The 26,376-nt window shown below is 34.4% G+C and overlaps 2 protein-coding genes and 1 long non-coding RNA gene across 3 annotated transcripts; 1 reads left to right on the forward strand and 2 right to left on the reverse strand.

Moving 5' to 3' along the window:
- Positions 1-5,515: 5,515 nt before the first annotated feature.
- LOC145070523 (putative polyol transporter 4) lies at positions 5,516-7,543 on the reverse strand. The gene is made up of 2 exons (XM_079017463.1): positions 7,149-7,543; positions 5,516-6,958 (listed from the first exon to the last, which is right to left on the reverse strand). Exons 1-2 carry the CDS (start codon positions 7,354-7,356, stop codon positions 5,586-5,588), a joined length of 1,581 nt encoding a protein of 526 aa, XP_078873589.1. The 5' UTR covers positions 7,357-7,543; the 3' UTR covers positions 5,516-5,585.
- An 11,005-nt stretch (positions 7,544-18,548) lies between these two features.
- Positions 18,549-21,662, reverse strand: LOC145070182 (flavin-containing monooxygenase FMO GS-OX5-like). Its single transcript, XM_079017125.1, has 7 exons — positions 21,001-21,662; positions 20,538-20,608; positions 20,305-20,454; positions 19,927-20,009; positions 19,692-19,825; positions 19,288-19,463; positions 18,549-18,850 (listed from the first exon to the last, which is right to left on the reverse strand). Exons 1-7 carry the CDS (start codon positions 21,521-21,523, stop codon positions 18,719-18,721), a joined length of 1,269 nt encoding a protein of 422 aa, XP_078873251.1. The 5' UTR covers positions 21,524-21,662; the 3' UTR covers positions 18,549-18,718.
- Positions 21,663-21,731: 69 nt separating this feature from the next.
- On the forward strand, positions 21,732-23,144 carry LOC145070183 (uncharacterized). Its single transcript, XR_013689856.1, has 4 exons — positions 21,732-21,847; positions 22,028-22,331; positions 22,798-22,866; positions 22,953-23,144. It is a non-coding gene; the product is annotated as an uncharacterized LOC145070183 (long non-coding RNA).
- Positions 23,145-26,376: the final 3,232 nt, after the last annotated feature.

Genomic DNA, 26,376 nt, shown 5'->3' on the forward strand with positions numbered 1-26,376 from the left:
AAAACATGCCTTTGTGTATGATTCAACAAGTAGTCAGTACAAGCATATGATTCGAAGTATATCCATTCCTTTTACCCTTAATGGAATAAAAGCAATATATGTGGGCCCCTCGATGATTTAGTGATGACAAAACGTAAGTGCTCGGCCGGGCCTGGACTGATTTGATTTGTTCAATTAGTCAGTCGTCATAAATCGGAAATCGGGAAACAACAAATGGACAGAGAGAATGATTATAATCCATCTCTCAGTCCATATGATATCTAGAATGGAGGAATATATGATCACTTATCTAATGGGCACATCATTGATTTGTTCAGAGTTCGACAGCGGCTTTTGAGAGCTACGATTGCTAGTCGGGTTATGAAGTCGTACTTGCAATAATAGTTTTAGACTTATCCAAGTGGGAGACTGTTGGATTAGTGTCTAAGTCCATAACTATAATTGGTATATATTTGACCCGACCCGACCCAGCATGGTCCATTTGGGTTGCATGGCATCATGCATTTGGATAGACTAAAATGAGAGAAATAACACTTAAGGTTTATTAATATATTATAAGTTCTAATATATTAATAAGATTATTTAATTAGTATTGATCAAGAATTAATCTAGAATTAATTAAGTGATCAAAAGAAGACTAATTAAATATATGGGTTGATTGTGTAAATCATCCATACTTATATAGTGGGCTAATGCTCCATGGATTATCAAGTTGGGCTAAAACCCATAGTATGCTCCATGGTGTATTTGAACCCATGGATCCAAGGAAATAGAAAGCCATGACAATTAGGGTTTACCCTAATTGTGACTAACTATATAATGATCTTATTATTGAAGAAATCGGTGACTAGTGAAACAAGTGAGGGCAAGCCGATTTTGAACTGTTCTATTTTCTCTCTAAGTTATTCCAAATGAATTTGATGTTGTGTGAACCATTTGAGGTGTCACACTTGGGGCACTAGACTCTCAAGCTACATGGAACTAAGCACCAACAAAGAGGTATGTCATTCTACTAGATTTTATATTATTTGTACTTCATAATATGCTAGTTAGAATAAATACCTTGGAAAATGATATTTGTATGTATAATAGAGAAAACATAGATCCAAGGTATTTAGGGTTGCATGTACACCATAAGAGTGTTAGAATGCTCAAAACCCAACAGCATTTATGAGATGGGAGGTGCCGAGATCCCCCATTGAGATCAAGAGTTTTTTGGGATTGGCCGGCTACTATCGGAGATTTATTAGAGATTTCTCCAAAATTGCCATCCCCCTCACCAAGTTGACCCGAAAGGGTGTTACTTTTACTTAGGGTCCCGAGTAGCAGGCCTCATTTGAGACTCTTCGCCAGAGATTGTGCGAGGCCCCGACATTAGCCCTTCCCGAGGGAGTGGAGGACTTTGTGCTTTACTACGATGCATCTATATCCGGGATAGGTGCGGTGCTAATGTAGAGAGGGCACATGATAGCATACGTATCGAGGCAGTTGAAGCCTCTTGAAACGAGATATCCCACCCACGATCTAGATCTGGGGGCGGTGGTGTTCGCCCTCAAAATATGGCGCCACTATTTGTACGGGGTTCGGTGTACCATATACATGGACCAAAAGAGCCTGAAGTATCTCATGGATCAACCCAACCTAAACATGAGACAAAGGAGATGGTTGGATGTGGCGAAAGACTATGATTGTGAGATCCTGTATCATCCAGGCAAAGCTATTGTGGTACCCGACGCCCTAAGCTGCAGAGCAGAGAGTGCTCCGATCCGAGATATGTATATGAGGATGACGGTGATGACTCTAATCTTAGATACCATTCGAGAGGCCCGGGTGGAGGTCGTGAGACCAGAGAACCGCAAGAGGGATCGGGCAATAGGACAGGTGTCCGAGTTTGTGACGGATAGCCGAGGGCTTATGACTTTCGGAGGGCGGACTTAAGTGCCCTATACGGGAGGAGCTCGGCGTATACTGATGGAGGAGGCGCATAGATCGAGATTCTCGATCCATCCCAAGGCCACTAAGATGTATTTGGACTTGAAGAGAGACTATTGGTGGCCCTGTATGAAGAGGGATGTTTCTTGGGTAGTTGAGAGGTGCTTGACTTGCCGCCGGGTTAAGGCAGAGTACCAACGTCCACATGGTCCATTACAGACCCTGGAGATTCCCCAGTGGAAGTGGGAACAGATCTCTATGGACTTTATCACCAAGTTACCTAGGACTGCGCGTGGAGTTAACGCGATTTGGGTGATTGTGAACCGACTGACGAAGAGTGCTTACTTCCTTGCTATTAGTGAGAGCTCTTCTGCATAGACTGACCGAGTTCTATATGAGAGAGGTGGTAGCACAGCATGGGGTGTCGAACTCGATAGTGTCAAATCGAGACGTGCGTTTCACTTCCAGGTTTTGGAATAAATTTCATGAGGATTTGGGCATGCGCTTGAAATTCAGTATTGCGTACCACCAGCAGACGGACGGGCAGAGCGAGTGGATGATTCAGACGCTCAAGGACATGTTGCATACATGTGTCATGAACTTTGGAGGAAGTTGGGACACCTACTTACCACTGGTTGAGTTTTCTTACACCAACAACCATCATTCGAGTATTGGTATGACCCCCTTTGAGCTTCTATACGGGAGGAGGTGTCGGAATCCCATTTGTTGGGGAGAAGTGGAACAGAGAGTGATAGGTGGCACTGAGATAGTGCTGAAGACGACCGAGCAGATTCAGCATGTCAGACAGAGGTTACTAACTGCCCAGAGTCACCAGAAGAGGTATGCAGATAGGCGACGATCCGAGCTAGAGTTCCAGGTCGGAGATTTTGTCCTCCTGAAGGTATCCCCATGTAAAGGGGTGATCCGATTCAGAAAACGGGACAAGCTGGGGCCCCAATATATCGGTCCTTTTAGAGTGACCGCCAAAGTGAGGAAGGTAGCATATCGGTTGGAGCTACCTGCAGAGTTAACTCAGATCCATAACACCTTTCACGTGTCTCAGCTGAGGAAGTGTGTAGCCGATGAGACGACAGTGGTGCCATTAGAGGACATTCAGGTGGATGCGGGCCTAAATTATATTGAGAGGCTAATTGCGATCTTGGATCGAAAGGTGAAGTTTCTGAGGAACAAAGAGGTGCCCCTAGTTCAGGTCTAGTGGCAACAACGGAGAGGGTCCGAGTTGACTTAGGAGCCGGAATCCGAGATGTGAGAGCAGTACCCAGAGCTATTTCCAGAGCGTGACTTCAAGGGCGAAGTCTGATTCTAGTGGGGGAGAATTGTAACATCCGGATTCCCAAGTATATTATTTATTTATTTATTTTTGAGGAATATTGAGTGACTCGACGAGTTGGTGCTACAACTCGTCGAGTAGAGTCGTGTTTGGCCACATGGGATTAGTGACCTACTCGACGAGTCCGAGAGTCGAATCGCCGAGTAGACGATGTGAGGTCAAACCCTAAATCCCTGGATTTGGGGCCTATATAAGGACACGTATAGCCTCATTTGCGGCTCACCGATTGCTTAACCTTACTGTGTGAAACCTTAATCGAGTGTGGTGAGCCAAGAGAGTCTCCAAGCTAATATTGAAGGATTTTAGTGCATCTTTTGAGGAGGAAGAGGAGTTGTTCAGCAAGGAGCAAGAAGGAGTTGTTGGGGTTCAGGCCATTTCATCCAGAGCTTCAAGAGGAAGGTAAAAAGATGGAACCTTTCCCCTTCATTTGGTTAGATCTCACGAGTTTGAGAAATTAGGGTTTTTATTACATTTATTTGGGACTTCGAGCATGCTAAGTTATCAAGAGATTTATACCTCATATCTAGACCTTGTGAGGTCCCTAGAGTCCAAAGGTCCCAACATTATTCATCCATGTGAGGAGTATGGTGTTTAACACCTTGTTAGAGCATGTATTGGTGGATTGGAACAAAACCACCAAGCATGAGCGTAAATATCAAAGCTTTACGTGACAATCGAGCCTTAGGATGCTAGATCTATTGTTTTGAGTGATGGATCTGCTTTAAAACATCTAAATGAGAATCAGATCAAGTGGACTCGCCGAGGCCATGAACTGACTCAACGAGTCGATTATGGTTTGTCCCGACGAGCTGGACCATGCAATAGCTCGGCGAGTTAGGGGTTAACTCGACGAGCTGGAACTTCATGATACTTCTGAGGAACGAGTGGACTCGACGAGTCACATGAGTACACTCGGCGAGTCCGGTCAAACTTGGATTGTTGACTCGAGTTTGACTTCTATTGACTTTAGGGTTTGGTCAACATAAGTAATGGAGGCCATGGAGGGTAAAATAGGCTTTTACCCATCCCAAGAGTTAAAGAGAAAGGGAGAACAACCTTTGGAGTATCTTGAGTATGAGTAGAGTATTAATTAGAGATAATTATTCTATGTGTTAGGCGGAGGCTAGTTCGAGATTTCCGTGTACGAGATAGTTACTTACTAGCTTACGAGGTGAGTCTTCTCACTATACATACCTAGAATGGTAATCTAAGTTGTGTGACCGGAGGGTCTTATGTGTTTATTTGAGTACTGTGACATCCTGCATTATGTCTATGTGATTTATGTTGTGTATTATTCTGAGTTACCGAGTGTGACCGGAGGGTCCACCTGAGCTATGGGACTGGAGGGTCCCACTGAGACACAGGACCGGAGAGTCCTTACCAAGATGCATGAGACTGCAGGGTCCATGCCGAGTTATAGCCATGAGAGGCTTATTATTTGTGCGTGTGGTATTTTGGGGGACTCACTAAGTTTCATGCTTATCGTGTTATGTGTTATGTGTTCAGGTACTTCTCAGGATCACGGGAAGGTGTCGACTTGATTGCACACACAGCAGAGATTGAGTTATGACTGAGAGGATCCTAGAGTTTTGATATATACAGTTTTTGATTATTAGATTTGATGATTTGACATTGTGACATTTTGAGATTTTATTATTGATAAATGTGTTTTTAAATTGAAAAAAAAATTGGTTTGAAAATTTACGTCGTTACAGTCCTACACCTCTAATATATGACATTGAAGCTGCTAGACACATTGCAGCAAATCAAGTCTATCATGAACAGACAAAATACATTGAGATGGACTGTTATTTTGTTCGTGAAAGGGTCAATAGTAGGGAGATCAAAACGCTTACTATCTGGTCTGAACTTCAAACAGACGACATTTTTACTAAAACACTTTGAGCGGATCGTTTCAAGTTTCTCCGTGACAAGTTGGATGTTCGAGATCTACACATTCCAACTTAAAAAGGAGTATTGAGATAATAATCATCTTGGTACTTATCTAGGATTGTGTTTTTTCCTACTATATAATCATCATCCCCTGTTAAATCGGTTTTTAAATCCAATAACAAGAACTTTTATTAATCTCAAAACTTTTTAGAAAAAAATGTGGTGACAATAGTTAATGATTTTTGTGTCATCTACCCCATAAATATAAGCATAAACCTACAAATAAATACAAGTATAAACTTAGTATAAGCAAAATTAATGGCCTAAAAAAATCCTAGCTGGCCAAATCAGATACGCACTTTCTAAAATTCTATAATAACAAAATTTAGATAAATTATGTTACAAACTTTCATATAATAAATGGAGATTTTTCTTGATTTGGTACCAACCGTTGAGTATCTGATAGCTCTACTTCGTTTTCTAGTGAATCGTGTTCGTTACCGAACAACAACTCGATTTGTTCCAATGATTTTCCTTTTGTCTCAGGAACAAATTTGTAAACGAAAATAACCGATAAACCAGATACCAAGGTGAAAATAAAAAATGTCCCCGACATGGAAATGGCATGAGAAACAGATAAAAACGACATTGCAACAATACCACTACAAACCCTATTCCCTACCGCCCCTAACGAGAATGCTTGTGCCCTTAACCGCAATGGAAATATCTCCGATGTCAAAACTCCGCAAATTGGTCCAATTCCAACCGAAAAGAACGCCACATTCCCACAAACCAATAGAATCACCAATTCCACTCCGATAGATGTTCCATTAAATAACGAGAGAGAGATCGCCAAACCACACAAACAACAAGTCATTCCAATGGTGCTCACATATAGTAACGGCTTTCTTCCAACTTTATCTATTACTAAAATCGCCACCATGATAAAGGCGGTTTTCGAGATTCCGACGGCTACGGTTGCGGCTAAAAGCCTTGACTTGTCATGAAGTCCGGCGGTTTGTAGGATCTCAGGGCTGTAGTACACCGTCGCGTCAATTCCGGTGATCTGTTGGAAACATTGGATTCCGATTCCAGTGAACAGCATTCGCCGGACGGATGGGGTCGGAGTTAGCAATTCCCGCCAGACGGCGGTGTCTCTGGTTTTTGCTCCGGCGGATGCTAGTATCTCCGATAGCCGCTCCTCCGCCTCTGAGTCCATCTCATTTGTTTTCATCAAAACCGATCTTGCTTCATCGACTCGGTTTTGCATCACTAACCACCTTGGTGATTCCGGGATTATGAATATTGCAAATGCTATGAAAATAGACGGGAGGATTCCAACTGCGAGCATGATTCGCCAATTTGTGTGGGAAGAAAATCCAGAAAACGCATAGTTAGACACATAGCCTAGTAGAATCCCGAGGTTTATGAAAATTTCGGGAAATGAGGTGAATGAACCTCGAGAGATAGTCGGAGAAATTTCGGCGATGTAGACAGGAGCTATCATGACACCAAAACCGATGCCGACTCCGGCAAGGAGTCGACCTATCATTAGAAATTTGAAAGTAGGAGCGAAGGTCATTACAGCTGCACCAATCTGGAAGATGATTGCAGCAAGACCCATACTCCATTTCCGGCCAACGGCGTCGGAGACTCTTCCTCCGGCCAAACTACCCAATATGGAGATGACACTTAGGCTACCGATGAGAATCTCTTCCTGAAGCTCTGTGATGTTTAGGTCCTCTTGGATGAATATGATTGCTCCACTCATAACACCTACATCTGTGCATATCAACAACATTTTGAATCAAGATTCCAAATCTGTATATTTATCTTAATAATAGTAATACCAATGCTTAGACGATGTATTTTTAGGTCAAAATTCAAATACATAAAAGATGGTTGCTTGTTGAAAATAGACATTGTACCATAAGCTTTAAAATTAGTACAAAGAGTCGTTTTGGGTTTTTACCATAGCCAAGAAGGACATTGTTGAGAGATGCGAAAACAGCACAAGCAAAAACGTACTTTCTGGTTCTCTTGCTTCTTTGTCGCTGTGTCTGATTGTATTGTACAATCTCTGGATCCTTATTACCATAATCAGTAAGCTCAGAATCCATTCTTCTGTACTTGTTCTTTGTTCCTTTATTTTCATCATCCCCAGTTTCTTGGACACCCATGTTTCACTATCTCCTAAAAGTACAACTAACTACGTTCCCCGAGGTACAACTGAACTCATCTAAAGATGATTCCTTCAAGGGTTCTTCAGTTCTTGTGTTGATGGAAGAAACCTGTTTTGGAATTGGAATGATTCTCCCCTTTAGATCTGATTTGAGCGATAAAAACTAGTTTATTTGTTTATGCCAGTGGGAGATTAGTTTACAACTTCATTTATTAATCCTTTAACCTTAGAAATTAAAAGAGTTACAAGTTGATAATAAAAAAACACTTAATAAAGTTTTCGATGTGAGATCTAAATTTAAAGATGGAAACTTTTTGTAACCAAGACTCAAGAGTTATAATTAAGTTTTTTGTATTTTTGTAAGATAATTTAAATTCAAGTAAATTATAATTTGGTCCTTACATTTTACCAAAAATCATAAGTTATGTTCAAATTTCAAATCATCCCAATGTGATGATGTCTTAGATTTGTATTTTGTTGCAAGTCTATACCCAAATCCCTATTCTAATAAAAAAAATAGATTTAATCTTATATCGACAAATATCATATAATTACAACTCCTTATTATATTATTTATCATATCACTTGTCAACATATTAATTATCCATTTTAAATTTTAAATTTTATATTTCCACTCTAATTACATTAAATTAATAATTGATTATCAATTTTTAATTTTAAATTTTAAATTTTTCATTCTAATTAAATTAAATTTATAATCGATTTTAAATTTCAAATTTTCTCACTCTATTTGTATTAAATTAATAACATTAGATTGAAAAATAAAATAAAATTAATACATATTATAAGGTGATGTAACTTTACGTATTTATTTAAATCAACGATTATAATTTTATATAACTGAAAAAATATCTCTTAAGTAATAATTTATTTAAAATAATTGATTAATAATCTTGATTTTTTAATAAAATTTAATTAATTTTATAACCATACTTCCCATAGGTTATAAACTAGAACCCAATAAATGACTTCAAAGTTTGGACTAAATTTGTATTTGAGCAAAACACAAGGTCATATCCTCAACAAAATATAAAGTTAAGGACGATATGGGGACAATTTCCAAATTTGGACAAAACTTGTAGTTTTATGTAAAGCTTAGGGACCAAATTTTTATTTTATTATTTTATTATTATATTTTTATTTAAGAAGCAAGGTGTATCTGTAAAGATCTCCGTCTCTTTTGATAAAAAATTATTGATCGTGAACTAATAAGTTAGCGGTTGTTTAATAAACATGTTCATGGTTCAATTAATTAAGATTTAACATCTTGACCGTTTAGGATCTATTTATCTTTCATAAAATAAGTCATTCAAATGAATATCGTTGTTTGATAAACATGTTCATGGTTCAATTAATTAAGATTTAACATCTTGACCGTTTAGGATCTATTTATCTTTCATAAAATAAGTCATTCAAATGAATATCGTCTAAGATAGGTTATCTATTTTGAACTATATTCATTTAAAACTTCCAAACTCTTCAACTTAAAGTTACTTAAATGATAATACAAATCAAAAGTTTTTAATTTACGATAGTTAATTAATACTTATGACATATGATTGGTTGTTATATGTATAGTTCAAATTGGTACATGATCATATTGATAGGGTTTAGAGAATGATATGAAAACAAATATGATTTGAGAACACATAAAAAATCTATTTGTGGTACATGTATTTATATTAAACGGGAAAGAGGTATAAAGATGACAATTTGTATAAACTAACTCATTTGTTAGTAGTTTTCATTATGTTCATGTCGGTGTTCTTAAAAGCTATTGTATATTCTCTTTGTTATATGAAAATGATACGATGAAGATGTTGAATGTAAGTAGATTGGAGTTTGATTATTTCTTTTATTGTGTATATGTATTTTTTTAGTTTTTATATGTATTGTTTCTTGAGAAAAAAAATATAGAAGTTATAGTTTTTTTCTTGTTTCATAGATAATCCATTTATTTTAAACCACAATAATTTGAGTTTTTAATATATTAAACTTTTTTATTGTATGTTATTTTCGTGATATGAAAATGATATGATGAACATATTTAATGTAAGTATATCGGTATATTTAAAGTCTATGTTATATTTTTTTTGTTAATGATATGATGAAAATGTTGAATGTAAGTAAATAGGAGTTTGATCATTTCTTTTATTGTGTATATGTATTTTTTAGTTTTTATATGTATTTTTTCTTGAAAAAAAATGTAGAGGTTATATATATATAGGAGTAAGATCAAATGAGAACACCTAAAAGGTTGAGAACGTGAGAACAGATCTGGACCATCTAATTTTTAAGATGTGTGACTATAATTAATTGTTATTTTTCTAATTATTAATACATTTAAATTTTAATTTTTAAATTAAAGAAAATTATAAAGGCTATTAAGGTAAATAAACATTACCCTAATTTTGTAAACTCCTATAATTACTCTATGCCTCTTTATTTCTTGACCTAATCTCATAGAGCATTAAATCGATGAAACAGAAGCGGCCTCCTTCAACTCGATCGTCATCAGCCCTCACCATCACCAAAACCCTCCAAGGCTTCAACTCGATCTCCAATCGTTCTCCTACAACTCGATTTTATTTCATTGGTATTCATTGGAGATTCTAGACCTGCATCCTTGAATCCGATGAAAGGAAGCGGAAGGGAAGAGAAGATGATGGCAAATATGTTAAAGATGACCGCATTGAAGAAGAACAAAGAAGGAGCAAGAAATACAAAGGGGACGAAGTGAACGACTGGAGAAGGAGGGACTTACACATAGAACGTGACCATGGCTGTAGCTGTAGCCGTGTGGAAAGGTCTTCCCGATCGGAATGTCACAGAAGTAGTGTAGGGATGGAGAGAGAAAGACGGCGAGAGAGACAGACCGTCTTTGGTCTTCGCAGACGAACCATTCTCGGTGTCGGATTCGTCGACTGTCTTCTCTAAGTACTTATACTCATCGAAGTCCATTATCTCACTTGTAGTCGTTCCCCAAGTCCTAGATTAGGGCTTTGGAGGATCGAATTCAATCGGTGAAGCTGGTGTGGATTCTTGGATAGAGATGATGGGTGCAAAAGTGCAAACCCTAGCTTCTGTAGTCTACTACATCTTTCTTATCTTTAAGTCTCCTGATCTCTCTTTATGAATACGTTTAGAATGTGTATTTATTTATGAATAACATTGTATTCATCTATGAATAGCAGTGCATTCATGTGTGAACGAATGTATTTATTTATGATTAGAGGTATTCATTTATTCATTTGTGAATAACAGGGTACTCATTTGTGAATACTAATGTAATCATGTGTTAATGAATGTATTTATTTATGATTAGAGGTATTCTTTTTATTTTAAGTTGATTAAAAAAAGGAATTGGATTACTTGTAAATTGATATGTATTCATTTGTGATTGGAGTAGTTTCAGGTTTTTTGAAAAAAAAAATCATTTGTGAATATAAATGTATTGATTTGGGATTGGATTTCTATTCTGTTTTTTTAAGAAAAAAAACATGAAATAGGAGAAAATTTTGTTTTTTTTTATTATTTTAATTAAATTTTGGTAAAATGTTTTTTGTATTCCACTAATAAGAAAAATAAAAAATCAAATATTTCTTTCTTTTTGGAAACTGATCCTAAATTTAAGGGAATTCAATTGAATTTGATTTTATTTTAATTTAATTAAAATATACAATTACTTATACGCCCTTATATATTGATTGGTTCAGAACTGTTCTCGCGTTCTCAACATTTTAGGTTTTTTCATTTGATCATTTCCCTATATATATATATATATATATATATATATATATATATATATATATATATATATATATATATATATATATATATTTGTTTCATAGATAATATACTTGTCTTCAACTATATTAATTTGAGTTTTTAAAATATTAAACTTCTTTATTATTTTAATTTTAAAGCTAACTATTTAATTTTAAGACAACTTACTTAATTTATTAGTTTATATATGTTTTTATGTAAAATATTATCATTTTATTGTCAAAATTTTATATTATTAATATTATATACTAAATTTAATAATTTGTTGCAATCAAATTATGTATTTATGTAATTGTTACAAACAAAAATTCTACAATGTTAATTTTGTAAAGTAGTTATGGAATTGTTGTCTCAAATATATAACTTTGTATTATATATTTGATTAATATGTTCATGGAGAAAAAATAATATACACTCTTATATAAATAAATGCACATAAAATATTAGAGACACATAACTAATTTTTTTAATAGTTGGGTTGCATGATTTTAGTAATATATTTTGACTAGAAATTAGTTGATTATTATATTCATTTAAATGAATAAACATAATTTAAATATTTTAAGCACATTTAATTAAGTTTCATAAGTATCAATTAAGTACAATGAATGCAAAACCACTTTGATTTAGTTCAAAATAATATTTAATTTGAATTTTGAGAGTTCTAATATTAAAATAAAACTTCAATGTAATTAACAAATTTTCATTATATTAATGTGGCTGAAGATATATATTTTGATTACTCTAAACAAGAATAAGTTAAATAATAACAATTTATATAATAACTTAGAGCCTTATACAATTAATATTATATGAATAAAACACATAAAATATTGGACACACATAATTAGTTTTTTAATAGTAGATTCGAAGATTTTGGTACAATATTCAGTTTACACATTAGATTATCATATTACTCGTTTAATTGAATAAACATATTTTAAATATTTACATCCCATTTAATTAATATGTATATATATATATATATATATATATATATATATATATATATATATATATATATATATATGTGTGTATGTATGTATGTATGTATTCATGTATGTGTATGTGTGTTTGTGTATATATATATGTATGTATGTATGTGTATGTGTGTTTGTGTGTATATATATATATATATATATATATATATATATATATATATAGAGAGAGAGAGAGAGAGAGAGAGAGAAAGAGTATGTGTGTGTGAGTGTGTATGTATGTGTGCGCGAGAGAGAGAGAGAGATCAAAACACTTTAATTTATTATTCGCTTTCAAAATTGAAATGACATATGCAAAGATAAGTGAAGTTAATTCATTTTTATAAATATTTTTCAATATACAAAGTTTGATATATCCGAATATCGTTGAGACGATTTCAATTTTAATTTTTTATCAACCTTCAACTATCAACGTTTATTGCAGCATGACATAAACAAACAACATATTCAATAATTTTGAGCTTTAAGATATTATTTTCTTTATTTCATTATAAAGTAAATTTTTTGTGCATATTCTCTATAACATATACCAAATCTTCACCGTAATATTAATATAACATATTCATCGTCTTTTATGATTGAATAAATTACACAAAATATCGTATAACTCTTGTTTGCTCATTTTATTGATAAAAAGTGTTCATAAAATTTATTGATAATGATATGGAAAATGGCAAAAAAAACATATATAAAATGTAAATTTCAATATATTTTAATCATATAATTTTTTTCCAACGTAATGGCACGGGGATTCACCTAGTTAAGAATAATTTAGGAAAAAAAATAACTTTAATTTGGTGAGATGGGCTATAAACCAATTATGAAAGATATACGCTCTTTATTCTTACTTTTGTATATATTTTTCATCTTCCCTCATAATCTAATCATCTCTTTTTCTTTTCTTTTTTTTATATGTCGACTGTTACATACTAATTTTCAGAGAAATTAATTTTTTATTAACTATATAATTTAAAATAATTAAAATATTAAAAATAAATAAATAAATTCGTTAAAATAATACATACATACTTATAAGTTAATTGTAGAATTAATCTCGACTATAAAGTAAAAAATTAGAATGAGGGACAAAAATTTCATTTTAGCACAAAACATCGTTGACTTGGTTAGTTGTGATCAATTTAGAAAAACACATACGAATAGGATTAATTGTGTAAAATGGCAAAGAAGAAACTTAAGCTCTTCGCCTCTCCCATTTGAACCAAGGTTTTGAAAACCGGACCGGAGATCGAACCGGTCGTCTTACTGGTTCGATGGTTCAAGTGGTCCAACCGGTCGGACCGGTCTCAAAAACCGGAAAAACCGGATGATGTTATAATTATATTTAATTATATAAAAAATACAAAAAATGAAAAAAATAAATATTTTTTAAAATTTCCGGTTTTGACCGGTTTTACCGGTTCAACCGGACCAGTTTTTATCGGTTCGACCGGTTTTTACCGGTTCAAACAAATACTGGTTTTTTGACCTATATGAACCGGATTCGGGACCGGTTCCCGGTTGAACCGGTCGAACCGGCCGGTCCGGTCCGGTTTTCAAAACATGGATTTGAACAAAAATGGGAAAGAGAGTTAAGAGAAAAAGAGAGATGACAAATTTGAGGTGGGAAAAAGAAGAAACTTAAGCTCTTCGCCTCTCCCATGAAGTAATTTTAAGTGTTGTGAAGAGAAGGCTCGAATCATCTCCATGAAGCATTGGAAGGTACCATACTAGTGTTCTTCTCCTCCATTTTTGAGTTAGGGTTTGGGGATCTTCCCAATCAAATTTAGTAGTTATTTGTAGTGTCGTGACCTTGTCTATTCACCTTGTTTGTTCTACAACTTCAACTTCAATTATGAACTTGAGTTTTGGAACCCTAATTATGGTGGATTGTATTTTGAGGTGTACCGCCCGCATTTCCTGCTAGATTAAGTCATAGTCTATAATCACTTTGGTAAACTATTGTAATCTTTATATGAATTAATAAGAAATGATTATTCATATATTTGTATGCTTACGTGTTTTATAGGATATTATGTAAGTATTTAATAATAAAATAAATAAAATTAAAATACACGTCGAAGATAAAAGATTACTTAGGATAAGTAATCTTAACCTAGTTGTAGTATATGTTGCAATGATTCCAGAGATGTAAGGAGCGTTCAAATCTAACTTCATATGAAGAAGTTATGCTTCTTCGAAGTTTTGCGATTAAACCGGTACACTGTGTATCGTAAAAAGTCAATTTTTGATAAATTACTTTTTAGCTAAAGATATCTAAATGAAATTAATAGTAATCGTTAAACCGATAGCATGGATATAGAGAGCGTCCAAATCTGACTTCATGAGAGGAAGTTATGATTTTTTCTAAGATTCGACATAGTAGTATTCAACTCAAAAATCGAATTTTAGACTGGTCGATTTTTAGCCAAAATAATCTAAATGAGAATTGAATATTGTTAATAGAAGTCCAATAATATAAAGTTTGTCGAAAACGGACACCGGATGAGAGAGTTATGCTTTTTATATATGCTTTAATAGTCTAAGGCTGTGTGAAAAATATAAAGTCAAGATTAGCTGACGGAATCTAAATGAAAGTTGTAGATCTCGTCGAAAGCTTTCCAAGGATATAAATAACATCAAAAACAAAGTTCGTATGAATAAGTTACATAGTTTTTAAAACCTGAAAATATGTACACGCGCGTGCAGTGACAGCAACGAAAGGGTTTTGAGTGGACTTGGGAACCCAAGGAGGAGATGTGTAACCACTATCCTGATTTGTTTGAGACTGAGGACTTTGGGGGCGAAGTCTGATTCTAATGGGGGAGAATTGTAAAATCCGATTCCTTATATTAATTTAATTTTTATGTGAACTGGATGGCCACAACGTGGTGGAAACACCACCACGACGTGTCATGACACGAATCAAACGCGACTTCATTTAAGTCTCTTACGATGTGGCACTATGTTGACCACAATGTGGGGACTATTTGGGCCAAAACCCTAATTTATAGGTTTGTGCCCTATTTAAGGGCACTAACTCCTAAGGTTTCCTCATTTGGTAGCCTCCACCCTTCGAGAAACTTCCCCATCCAAACCCTAGCCCCATTGTAGGAGATCTTAGATTGGGTGGTCACTTTTGACGTTTGAAGGAGAAGGAATCATTGTTGAAGCATTGATCTAACTTGCAAGTCTCATCATCATCTTCTTGTTTGCTTTATGGACCATTGTAAGTATCCAAGACTCAAGCTTTATGTTATGAGGATGCTAGATCTAGGTTCTTGCCTACTTTTCTCTATGTTAGGTTGGGTAGAATGCATGGATTCCATAAAGTTAGCAATGTTATAGATTGTTGAGCTCCCTTAGTGGACATATGTTCCATATCTGAATTTTGTTGTTATTTTGGGCTTCATGCATGTGATCTTTGGTGGTATTTCTTCATTTTGACCTAAGTTGAGTATTAGGCTTACATTGGACATGCAAGACTGAAAAGCACCGATCTTTGTGAAGTATTAGGACTTAGGGTTTTGGAAAGTTTGAAGGAATGGCGTAACAGGTTGAGAGTTAAATTTGTTAAGTTGTTGGAACCCAGTTCCCACGACATGGTGTTTAGGTGGCCACGATGTGGCGATTGGGGTGGGTGCCCGATTGTTTTCTCTCGGAGTGCCCATGACATGTCCTATGGGTGGCCACGACGTGGAGACCTGTCAAAGTTGACTTTGACTGTTTACTTTTTAACCATAGGTGACTTTTGGTCAATTTAGGGGTTTTAGTGTGTAGACTGAGTAGGTACTTCTTTATTGTTGTTAGGTGGTTTATAGTACCAATCTTCACTGTGTAAGAACTGTTGTGTTTTAGCAACTACCTGTGAGGTGAGTCTTCTCACTATACTATAGGACACTAGGTTTCAATTGTGTATAATGTCTTTGTGACTCTTGTTGATATGCTTGTATGTTGTATGCATGGAGCCGATCTGGGTTCGGAGTCATTACGGACTCGGGGTTGATACGGACCTAATGGAGCCAATCTGGGCTCGGAGTCAATATGGACTCGGGGTTGATATGGACCCGGGGTTGTTGTGAACCCTATACAACTACATGTTGTTATATATGTTATATGTGGTATTTTGGGGGAACTCACTAAGCTTCGTGCTTATAGTTGTAGATTTACTGTGTTTCAGGTACTTCAGATGATCGCGGGAAGGCAAAGGCTTGATTGTACACATCCATTTGCAGTTTCTATGATTCAACATGCTTTGATACTTTGATATTTTGGGATGATTGTATTTGATACTTACGTTGTTTTTTTACTTGGATTTTGTGGAAACAATGATTTTACCTTATTAAAATTGAAAATTTTGTTTTGAAAAATGGGACGTTACAGGAACATAGAGATTTCGAATCTTCTTTATGCAGATGATGTTGGTGTGATTTCGCCTTTGAGTTTTGATAATGCTAGCCATCTTATCCGTATTTTCCGTGTTTTTATATGGCTACGGGCTTAATATCAATTTACATCAAAGAAAATTGATTGGTGTTGGCATTACCTCCTTTTAGGTTGTGGATATTGTGAGATATATGGGTTGTGCTTTAGACTCCTTCATGTTTGTTCATCTTGGGGTGCTAGTGGGTCAAAATATGAATCGGGTGAACGCTTGGTCCTCTATTATAGATAGATTTCGTAGTAGACTAGCAGTGTGGAAGGTTAAAAGTCTTTATTTTGGTGGCCGACTTACTTTGATTAAGTATGTTCTTGGTTCTGTGGGTAGTTATTTAATGTCGGTGTTCCTTACTCTAGTTATTGTTCTTCGTTCTTTGGAATCCTCGAGAGCTAGATTTTTTTGGGGTGCAGATTTGGATGAGAGGCGGATACATTGGGTTAACTGGAACAAAGTTATGGCTTCTAAAGAGGTTGGAAGGCTAGGAGTGGGAAATCTTTTTGTGTTTAACAGAGCGATGATGTTTTGGTGGAGTTGGAGATTTTTTTCATGATTTTCAGTTGTTGTGGGTGAGGGTTGTCAAAGCTATTTATGGGTCTGATGGTGGTCTTTCTTCTGTATCGATGTGTAGTTATTGGTCGGGCCCTTGGAATAATCTTATTTGTATGCTTTCTAATCTTCAGGATTGGGGGATTGATCTCCTTTCCTTATGTCTGATTAGGGTGGGAGATGAAACTTCTACGAATTTTTGGCATGATAAATTGTTGGCTAATATGTCTGTTGTAGTTTCTTTTCATAGGATTTTTCCACTGGATAATCATAAGAGTGACTTTTATTAGAGATTTTTTTTCTCTTAGGTTGGACCCTTGTATCCTTCGTTGTCTTCCTAGGGGAGGTATTGAGCAGAGCCAGTGGGATGATCTTATATTTTTGTTGTAGAATTTTCCGTTTGTAGGATAGACTTGACAAATTTGGTTGGCTTGGTGATGTGTCTGGTGTGTTCTATGTTTCTTCATCTCGTTTTGTTATTGATTCTGGTATGCTCGATGTTAGTGGTGCGGAGACCAGGTTGAATGATTGGGTTCCTATCAAGATTAATATTCTTATTTGGAGGATCAGACTCGAGAATATCTCTACTAGGGAGAGATTGTCTTATCGAGGGTTGGAGTTGCATACGATCATGTGCCCAGTTTGTCATAAAGTTGTGGAGACTATTTATCATCTTTTTGTTGGTTGCAGGGAGTTGACAAATTGACAAATTGCTATATGGTGGGACGTTCACCTTCCTGATCAGTTCACCATTACTGATCAGTTCACCATTACTGATTTTATTTCTTGGTTTGATTCTGTTCTCTTGAGGGGTAGTCAACAAAAGCCTTTTGATGCAATGGTGTTATCGGCTTTTTGGTGTTGTTGGAACTTCAAGAATTCCATTGTTTTGGAATGGCTCTTCCTAGGAAATCCTTTATTTTTGATGAGGTTGTTGAGAGGGCATTTTTTTGGATTTCCAATAGGTGTAGTAAAGTTAAGCTTGGTTGAACTGTTTGACTTCATAATCTTGCTTTAGCTTCTACTTTGTTGTAATATGCTTTTTCTAGCTCATTGCTAGTTTTTAATAAAATCTTCCACCATTCTAAAAAAATTCTAAAATATAAACACACTCACCTCTTGCCAAAAAATTCTGTAGATATTACTACGAACTTCAGTATGATTGTAAAGATTTTCTAAAAATAGTAAGAAATTTATGTGAAGAAAAAAACTACTTCTTTAAATCATCAACTGTTCGATAAAATGCCCAAGTAAAAATGAATGTGAACTAATCTGTCAATATGCTAGAGGGTTTGTTGAGTGATTTTGTAATCTGTCTTGATAGTTACTAGACAACAACCCAATCAAATTTATTATTATGTTAAGAAACATATTATGGTTTCCAAACCCCATATAGAATGGTATGTATATTCCCTTTACAAAAACTCCTAATTCATTTATGTTTCTAATACAAACGATCAATGACCACATTACAATAGATTACTTTCTCGATAAAATGATTCGTGTGCCTACAATTCCAATTAATGCGCATCAACTGATAGTTAATTACACATAAATCAAAATTAAGAAAATTATAATTCAAACACGTCTCTAAAATCATTAGGATGAGAAATACATTGCTCTGAAAAATTCCTACAAATCACTTTAAGTCGATCATCTATTTGCAATCCTACTTGAGAAGCTAGCCAGTCCACATATTCAAACTGTCATAGAAACCATCAATTTCAAAGTTTAATACATAGTTCGTTTGACAACCAAACTCAAAGAGGAATGAACATAATCCAATCATACCTTTTTTAATGATACTATAAGTTTTTTTACCCTTAGTAGCATCATAATTATGTTTTTACCCAAAACAACAATTTACTTACGTTTATCTACCAATAACAAAAATATATTTTTATTAGTTTACCCATAATAACAACATAATTGTTTATTTACCGATAATACCAACATCCTTACATTTTGCTCCAATATGGGAAATGTATATTATTTTTTAAATACTATATTATCGGTAATAGAATGTGATTAAAATTTTCTATTGAGTAACGAATCATAAGTATGTTGCCATTTAGTAAAAAAGGTGAAGTACGTTGCTATATTTTCTATGTAATATTCATAGAAGAATCAAGATAATCACCTTAAAACCTAGTGAATGAGTGTAGCGCTTTGGGATCCCATTGTCCTCCATTTCTCGATAATGTTTGTGAACGTCGGCTAACATCTCATCTTCCGATGGTAACGATATCTTCCCGGACAATACAAGTGCTACCCACTTTGATTGTAGCTCAAACATTTGAAAATGAACACCTTGATCTTCATAATGATAGTATACGAGTGTTTGTTACTCAATACAGAAAGAACAACTTAATAAAGAAAATTAGAGAAATAAATCTTTTAAGTCCAAAGTTTTATAAACGTGCCCTCGTTTATCTCCCAAACTACGTCGTCATTTTCTCCAATATTTTTTAAACATCATTTACCCAAGCAATACTTAATAGAAAAAGGAAAGAGCAACATTGTTTTAATTAACAATGTACGTACTATATGTTAGTCCAACGAAAGCAAGTCTAGGTGCGAGTTGTGGAGGGAACACATGTTTGTAGAGTGGTCCAACACGATTGTCATCCACATGCACAATGTTGTTTGTTGTTAGAAAGGGGAAATGAAACTTGTACCTATCACACACTAAATCAAATAAGAGTTTTGCGGTGTATTTTCATAGAATTTAAAATAAAACGCATGTTTTTGGGTAAAGAGTGTTGGGTGTAATTCATACCCCGTGCAATGTAAGATAATATCCGCTTCAATTGAATCTCCATCTTGGAAGAAGATCGTTCCGTCATCATAAACACGATTAATCTGTTTAAATGTCAAAATTGTGTTCATAATGGTCCCATTTGTTACACATTTGTTCATTATAGTCCCATTTGTTACACATTTGTTGTACTGTGTTTGCCATAAACTGGACTAACACAATGTTAATGGGACAAATATTGCATTTTTTTTTGCACCGCCTAAAAAGGTGTAACATGCTCTCACTCTCCATGTCTCATCCTCATCATGAAGACAAGAGAGGTCGTACTGCATTTGATGTGCATTAATGGACTAACACCCAAAAAAAAGTTTGTCTAAACCTATAAAGACTTGGATGTACCTTTGAATGTTGCCATATATTTGCATACCCATCCAACTTTGAGACCTTGACATTTAGAGATCTTGACGAAAGACGAACCTCTTTGGCAACTGTTGCGATTTCTCGAGATATATCTAATGCACTAGTCCCATTCCCAATCACTACCACCACCTGTTAATGTATCGAAAATCTTGATACACTTTTACTTATTAGTTAAAATGAAACAAAAAAATATGAGAAAGATGTAGACAAACTTGATCTCGATATGGTTCAGGAACACGATAATTGTGACTATGAGTTTGTTTTCGTGACCATTCGTCGATACCTGATTCGATTTTATATGCAAAATAAAATTTAGCTATTAGTTTTGATGAATAATAATTTAAATCTTACGAAATATAATTTATGTTTGCTAAATTCAGTCTGTTGAGAATTTATAAAGGATGATCTTAATAAACTCCTTGTCACTTCTATCACAACCATAATTTTTCTTGAAATGTAATTATTAAAATAGAAAACTATAGGGCCAAATATGCAACTATTCCATTATAGCAGGGTCATTTCTGTAATTACGAGGTATGATAGCATCAATCATCGTATTATACTATAATATAGTAATAACAAAATTAAAAAAAAAAAAAAAAAAAAAAAAAAAAAAAAAAAGAGGTAGTTAAAAAGTCACGTGAGCCGGCCGATCTGTAAAGTTACATTACATACCAGGAACATCATCGGCAATTCGAGGTTCAGTATGGTGGCCGCTGCAAACCACCACCGCATCAAACACCTCCGCCACCGAACCCACCTCCATCGTCCTCCACTCCACCACAAAATCACCGTCTAATGAGTCGACTCGCACCACCTCCGAGTTAAACCGAATCACCTCAGTGATTCCGAACTCGTTAGCAAAATCCTGCAAAAACTTTAGAACCTCTTCATGTCCGGGGAACATTCTCGGATCACCGTAGGATTTGTCTTCAAATGAGTAATAGGAGAAACCCATGAGTGGCCGGGGGATATTTGTTCGGAGGGACGAGTAGAGACTGCTGTGGACAACGGATCTATTGGGGTCGAGGTGAAGAACATCGCCGGCCTCGACTTGGGGTTCGTAAAGCCAGGTTCCACCGAGACGGTTTGATTTTTCAAAGACGGTGACTCGGTGGTTCTCTCGGAGAAGCTCCCGGGCGGTGAGTAGGCCGGAGGTGCCGGCTCCGATGACAGCGATATTCAGAGAATCCGTCATGGTGATGGGGCGGCGTAAGTTAAGTGGGATTGGGTAGTGAAGGAGTATGTTTTTTGGTTAAGTCGATTTGGTTTTTGGGATTTGTCTAAATTTGACAAAATAAATATTATATAAATCAAATTGTATCAGAATTTTGTTGCGAGGATTATATAATATAGTAAATGTAAACCCTTGTGAACAGTTTTCACTGCAATTGGTGGAATTTTTTTAATGGTTTCTGTACAAAACTGGCGACGATGAGGTCTACAAATTAAATGTGTAGGACAAGGTTTGGTTTTCAACGACACCCACCTCCACCATCGCCCTCCGCCTACGTCCGCCTTGGTAAGTTCCACTTCTGATTATCTGAAATGGAATTAAACTTGAAATTGTCTACGAAATCTGTAGGACCAGGTTTGGTTTTTTGATTTTCTAAGTTATTTTAAATCAATTTCACCATGGAATTGCCTTTCAAATCTTTATGAACATGAAGTTGACTTCAAATCGAGTTTTGCTTCATTACAGGTTATCTTCATTTTGATATATCATAGCACTCCAGCTCTGTCAAAGAAGCGACACCTTCTTGGCAATCGATCCTCTATCTCATTTGAACAGAACATTAAACTTCCATGTGAAATTCTACTGGTTTCTTTTTCTTTTTTGTTCTGAAGGAGAAAGAGGTTATCAGAGCTGCAGCAAACAGTGAAAGTTGCAAACTTTAACATGCCTATACTTTGTTTCATCAAATCCTTTCTTAATCTATCATAGGTCCTTATGTTGAAGAACACCCTGCTGATGATTTAATTCAAGCAACTGAAGGATTTTTTGGGTAGGTTTCTATGCATTTGATATGATATTAAATTATTGATGTTGTAGAATGACAGTAATCTATTCTATTACTATAATAAATGAATGTTTTTTTTGCTATATGTCCTCTTCTCCTTCATTTGGACACATGCATTTTCTAGAATTTTTAATTTTTTTATTTTCCACTTGTAATTTTATTTTATTTTTTATTTTATTAAATTAAAATTCCACATTTAATGTGTAAGGTAATATATATGTAAAGTATTTATTAGAAAAAGATTATATATGTAATGTATTCAATACATTAAAGTCTCATTAATTTTAATAATTCAAATTTTTCTTATTTTTCTTATAAATTCAAAATTTTCAAATTGTTAAAATTTTATATTTATTTTTTTTAATTAAACCCATGTAATACATGGGCCTCACACCTAGTCTATGAATAATTAATAAACAAATGAATAAAAATAGGTTGCTATTTTTGGCAGGTGCTTCCTTTAGCACGTGAGTGTTCGCAGCTGCTTCTTTGTGTAAACTAATGTTGTTTTATTTTGAAGGTGAGTATACAATGGTTCATAATTTTTTACAATAGTTTATTATTTTTTATAATCTACCAAGCAATTTGATTATATATTCATTGTAGGTTTATATTATCATATATTAAAGCATGCAGCAAACAATTCTATGAATCAAAGACTGAGGTATATCTGAACATTCTCTAAAATAAATTAAAAACATCAAGTACTAATATTCAGGGATTCTATAATATGCACATATGAGATACTTTGCATGTTTCTATTGGTTATATATATGATTATGTTATTTAATCTTTTAATTATATGTCCAAGTTAAAAACAACGTTTAATGTTGGATGGCTTATATTTTGTTCTGTTAGATGGGCATAAGTGAAAATTGTTTTCTTTTTAATAAAACTCATTTCAAAGTTTCTAAACATTTAACTGTTTATATTGGTTTGGTATAATAATAGTGTTTATTATCTAACATATTATACTACTACAATTCATATCATATTCTATAAAAAAGATTATACTAATTACATAAAAAAAAAACTAAATGGCATTTACAGGTTAGATTGCTTTTTTTTGAAATATACCAAATAATTGTAAACAAATAAATAAAAGGAAAAATATACTTATACGGTAACAATGGATAAGAAATAACTAGACAAAATTGCAAAATTGGTCCCTGTGGTATGATTTTTTTGGGGTTTTAGTCCAAACTTCGACTTTTTTTGGCTTTGTAGTCCTTTTGAGCTAGTTTTGTTGTGTTTTTAGTCATTTTGAATAGTGAAATGACTGTAATACCCTTGGGGTATTTATTTTTCATTTTTCTTTCATTTCTTCTCAAATTTAATTCTAATTTATTTAATTTAGTAATTAAAAAAAATAAGAAGGGCCCACCTTCTCTCTCTCTCTCTCTCTCTCTCTCTCTCTCTCTCTCTCTCTCTCTCTCTCTCTCTCTCTCTCTCTCTCTCTCTCTCTCTCTCTCTCTCTCTCTCTCTCTCTCTCTCTCTCTCTCTCTCTCTCTCTCTCTCTCTCTCTCTCTCTCTCTCTCTCTCTCTCTCTCTCTCTCTCTCTCTCTCTCTCTCTCTCTCTCTCTCTAAAAAGAACACATACAGTTGAAATTGGTTTTGTAACTCAAGAACTTAAGACTAAAAGCATCAGATGCACACCTATATTTTGTTTTTGAAATTGATTTTGTATTTCATTTATGAAACCGATTTTGGGTTTCTGGAAGTTGATTTCAAAAATTAAAACACACACGCACAAACAAATTAGTTTTGGGGGATGAACTCGTATGCACAAATCGATTTCCAGAATCGATTTTTGTTTCAAAAATGATTTGAAGATTCCACCTGTTACTTGTGATTTCATCGCCCTTGACCCAATCACCACCGTCAGCTGCACTCTATGATTCCCCCCACCCATTGCTGCTGGCAATCCGTAGCCACCACTGAACGCCTTCGTTCTCCATTTCCACTGGCATGTAATAGATCTGCAGCATCAAGAGGAGCAACTATAGCGACCTTGTCACTGGAAAGCATCTGCATCACCAGGTGGGGGAACACAAAGATGGAGGGACGATCAACAAGACAACACCCATCTACATCGTTTTTCCCTCACGATTCAGGTTTCAGAACACTACTCAAATATATGTTTCTATGAAGAGGATGAAAGATCATATATATATATATATATATATATATATATATATATATATATATATATATATATATATATATATATATATATATATATATATATATATATATGTTTGGGGCTTTTCCCAATTGATTTTTTTTCCTCACTTGAAATTGTAATCAACCCCAAAATTAAATTAGAATCGATAAATGTAGCCACCGTTAACTTTGAAGCTTCTGATAATATCCCAGTTGGTATCCTTATTTCTTGAATCTCATAACTATCGACTCCAACTCACCATTTTCGATCTTGATTACGAATTATAAAATCAGCGACCAATTTTGAACAGTTTCGCATCATAACGGAGGAATTAGGGTTATGTTCAAAAAATATAACAAATCAGGGGGTAAGGTGGAGATCGAAAGAAGAGGGAAGGTTCGTCTGTTTGTGGGCGATGAAGAGATAGCTCGGGATCAATGGCGAGTATAGAATAGAAATCCAAGTGGTTCACCAACTAGGGTCGGTTCAAGAAAAAAATCGAGTTTACCCAGAAAAATAACCAATTCAACATGTATAAAAACTAATGGCGAGAGAACCGAGCCCAAACCGATCAACCTTAATTATTTTTACTAAAATCAACTTAAATTTAAAATAAAACCGATTTGTTAATTATTATTCACACATTGAATAGTCACTAATAAAAAACGTGTGAGTAAAGGTTCTTCTTTAAAGAAAAAATGATATGGACATCTATTTAAAAGTAAATAAAAATAAAAAAGAAATTAACAAAATGGATTTAAATTCACGATCAAATTGGAAATGATTTATCCGCAAGTTCCCCAAAGCAGCAAAAATCAATAACATATATGTTTATTTTTATTATAACTCTAAATATAAAGTAAAATATAATAATATGCTAATGTAATAAAAGAGAGTCCATTATCCTTAATGGAATTGGGAACTAAAGTAGCAAAAAAACCTATTATTCCTAAATAATTTGAATTGTTGTTCCATTGCCTCGCCCTCTGTTTCAACAATTGAGTTTTTTTTCTTTTTTTTTACCAACCCAAAATCTCTCTTTCTTTTTTTTTTCTTTTTCTTTATAAGGTAGGTCTTTAGAAAACCTTTAGGTAGTTCCTCAATATCTTGGTATAGTACCGTTACCAAATTTTGACCCATCAGATGTATTGTGTAACGACACCTGATTTATATGTAAATTTTCAGCACAATATCACTGATGACGAAATAGTTGTTGGTTAACAGGCTGGACAAAATTATTTTTGCTAAGGATTTCTCTATGGACATAAAATTCAAAATGTATGTTTTTATATTCCAAAATTGGTTTTCTCTACCACCATTATTCGTTGCTTAATGCATTTTCTTCATCCAATTTTGATATAATATTATCCTTGCACATGTCCTTCAAACGTACAACTTATGGTCTTCAACATACATTGGTGGGAATTGTCAATAGATCTCAAGGTGAAGAGAGTAAAAGTAATTTGCTGAAAGTATTATTGGCATTTGTGCAATAAAATGGTTACTAAATAAAATCTTTCTGTTATTTCCAATTCTTTGGCGTCTAACCCTGCAAAACGGGGTTCTTCCCTAGTTTGTCTATATTTGACAAAAATAATATAAATTAAGCAAAATGTACCATAAGTGCGTTGGTTAGAAATTAGTTTTGAAAATAAAATTAACGCTTGATGAAATAAATTTATGAAATCTTCACTTTTGATATGAATTATCAAACACATTATTCATATTTTTAGCATGGGGCAATCTAACATTAAAATTTAATTGATTAAAAAAATAAAAATATATGCCATACACGTAATTAACAGCAACTAAGGGGTGAAAAACTTATCTGTAAAATCTTCAACTCATCGGAATCGGATGTCATTT

Source organism: Lactuca serriola, chromosome 8, assembly GCF_051521515.1.
Source record: "Lactuca serriola cultivar US96UC23 chromosome 8, Lser_US96UC23_V15, whole genome shotgun sequence".
NCBI lineage: Eukaryota > Viridiplantae > Streptophyta > Magnoliopsida > Asterales > Asteraceae > Lactuca > Lactuca serriola.

Bases quoted from the DNA above. Each gene is read 5' to 3' on its own strand.
- LOC145070523 (XM_079017463.1), bottom strand. From the start codon at position 7,356: ATGGGTGTCCAAGAAACTGGGGATGATGAAAATAAAGGAACAAAGAAC. The intron at 6,959-7,148 runs GTAAAAACCCAA...TGATATGCACAG, and splicing joins CAATGTCCTTCTTGGCTATG to ATGTAGGTGTTATGAGTGGA.
- LOC145070182 (XM_079017125.1), bottom strand. From the start codon at position 21,523: ATGACGGATTCTCTGAATATCGCTGTCATCGGAGCCGGCACCTCCGGC. The intron at 20,609-21,000 runs GTATGTAATGTA...AAATCGAATCAG, and splicing joins AATTGCCGATGATGTTCCTG to GTATCGACGAATGGTCACGA. The intron at 19,826-19,926 runs GTATGAATTACA...AGTGTGTGATAG, and splicing joins ATTATCTTACATTGCACGGG to GTACAAGTTTCATTTCCCCT.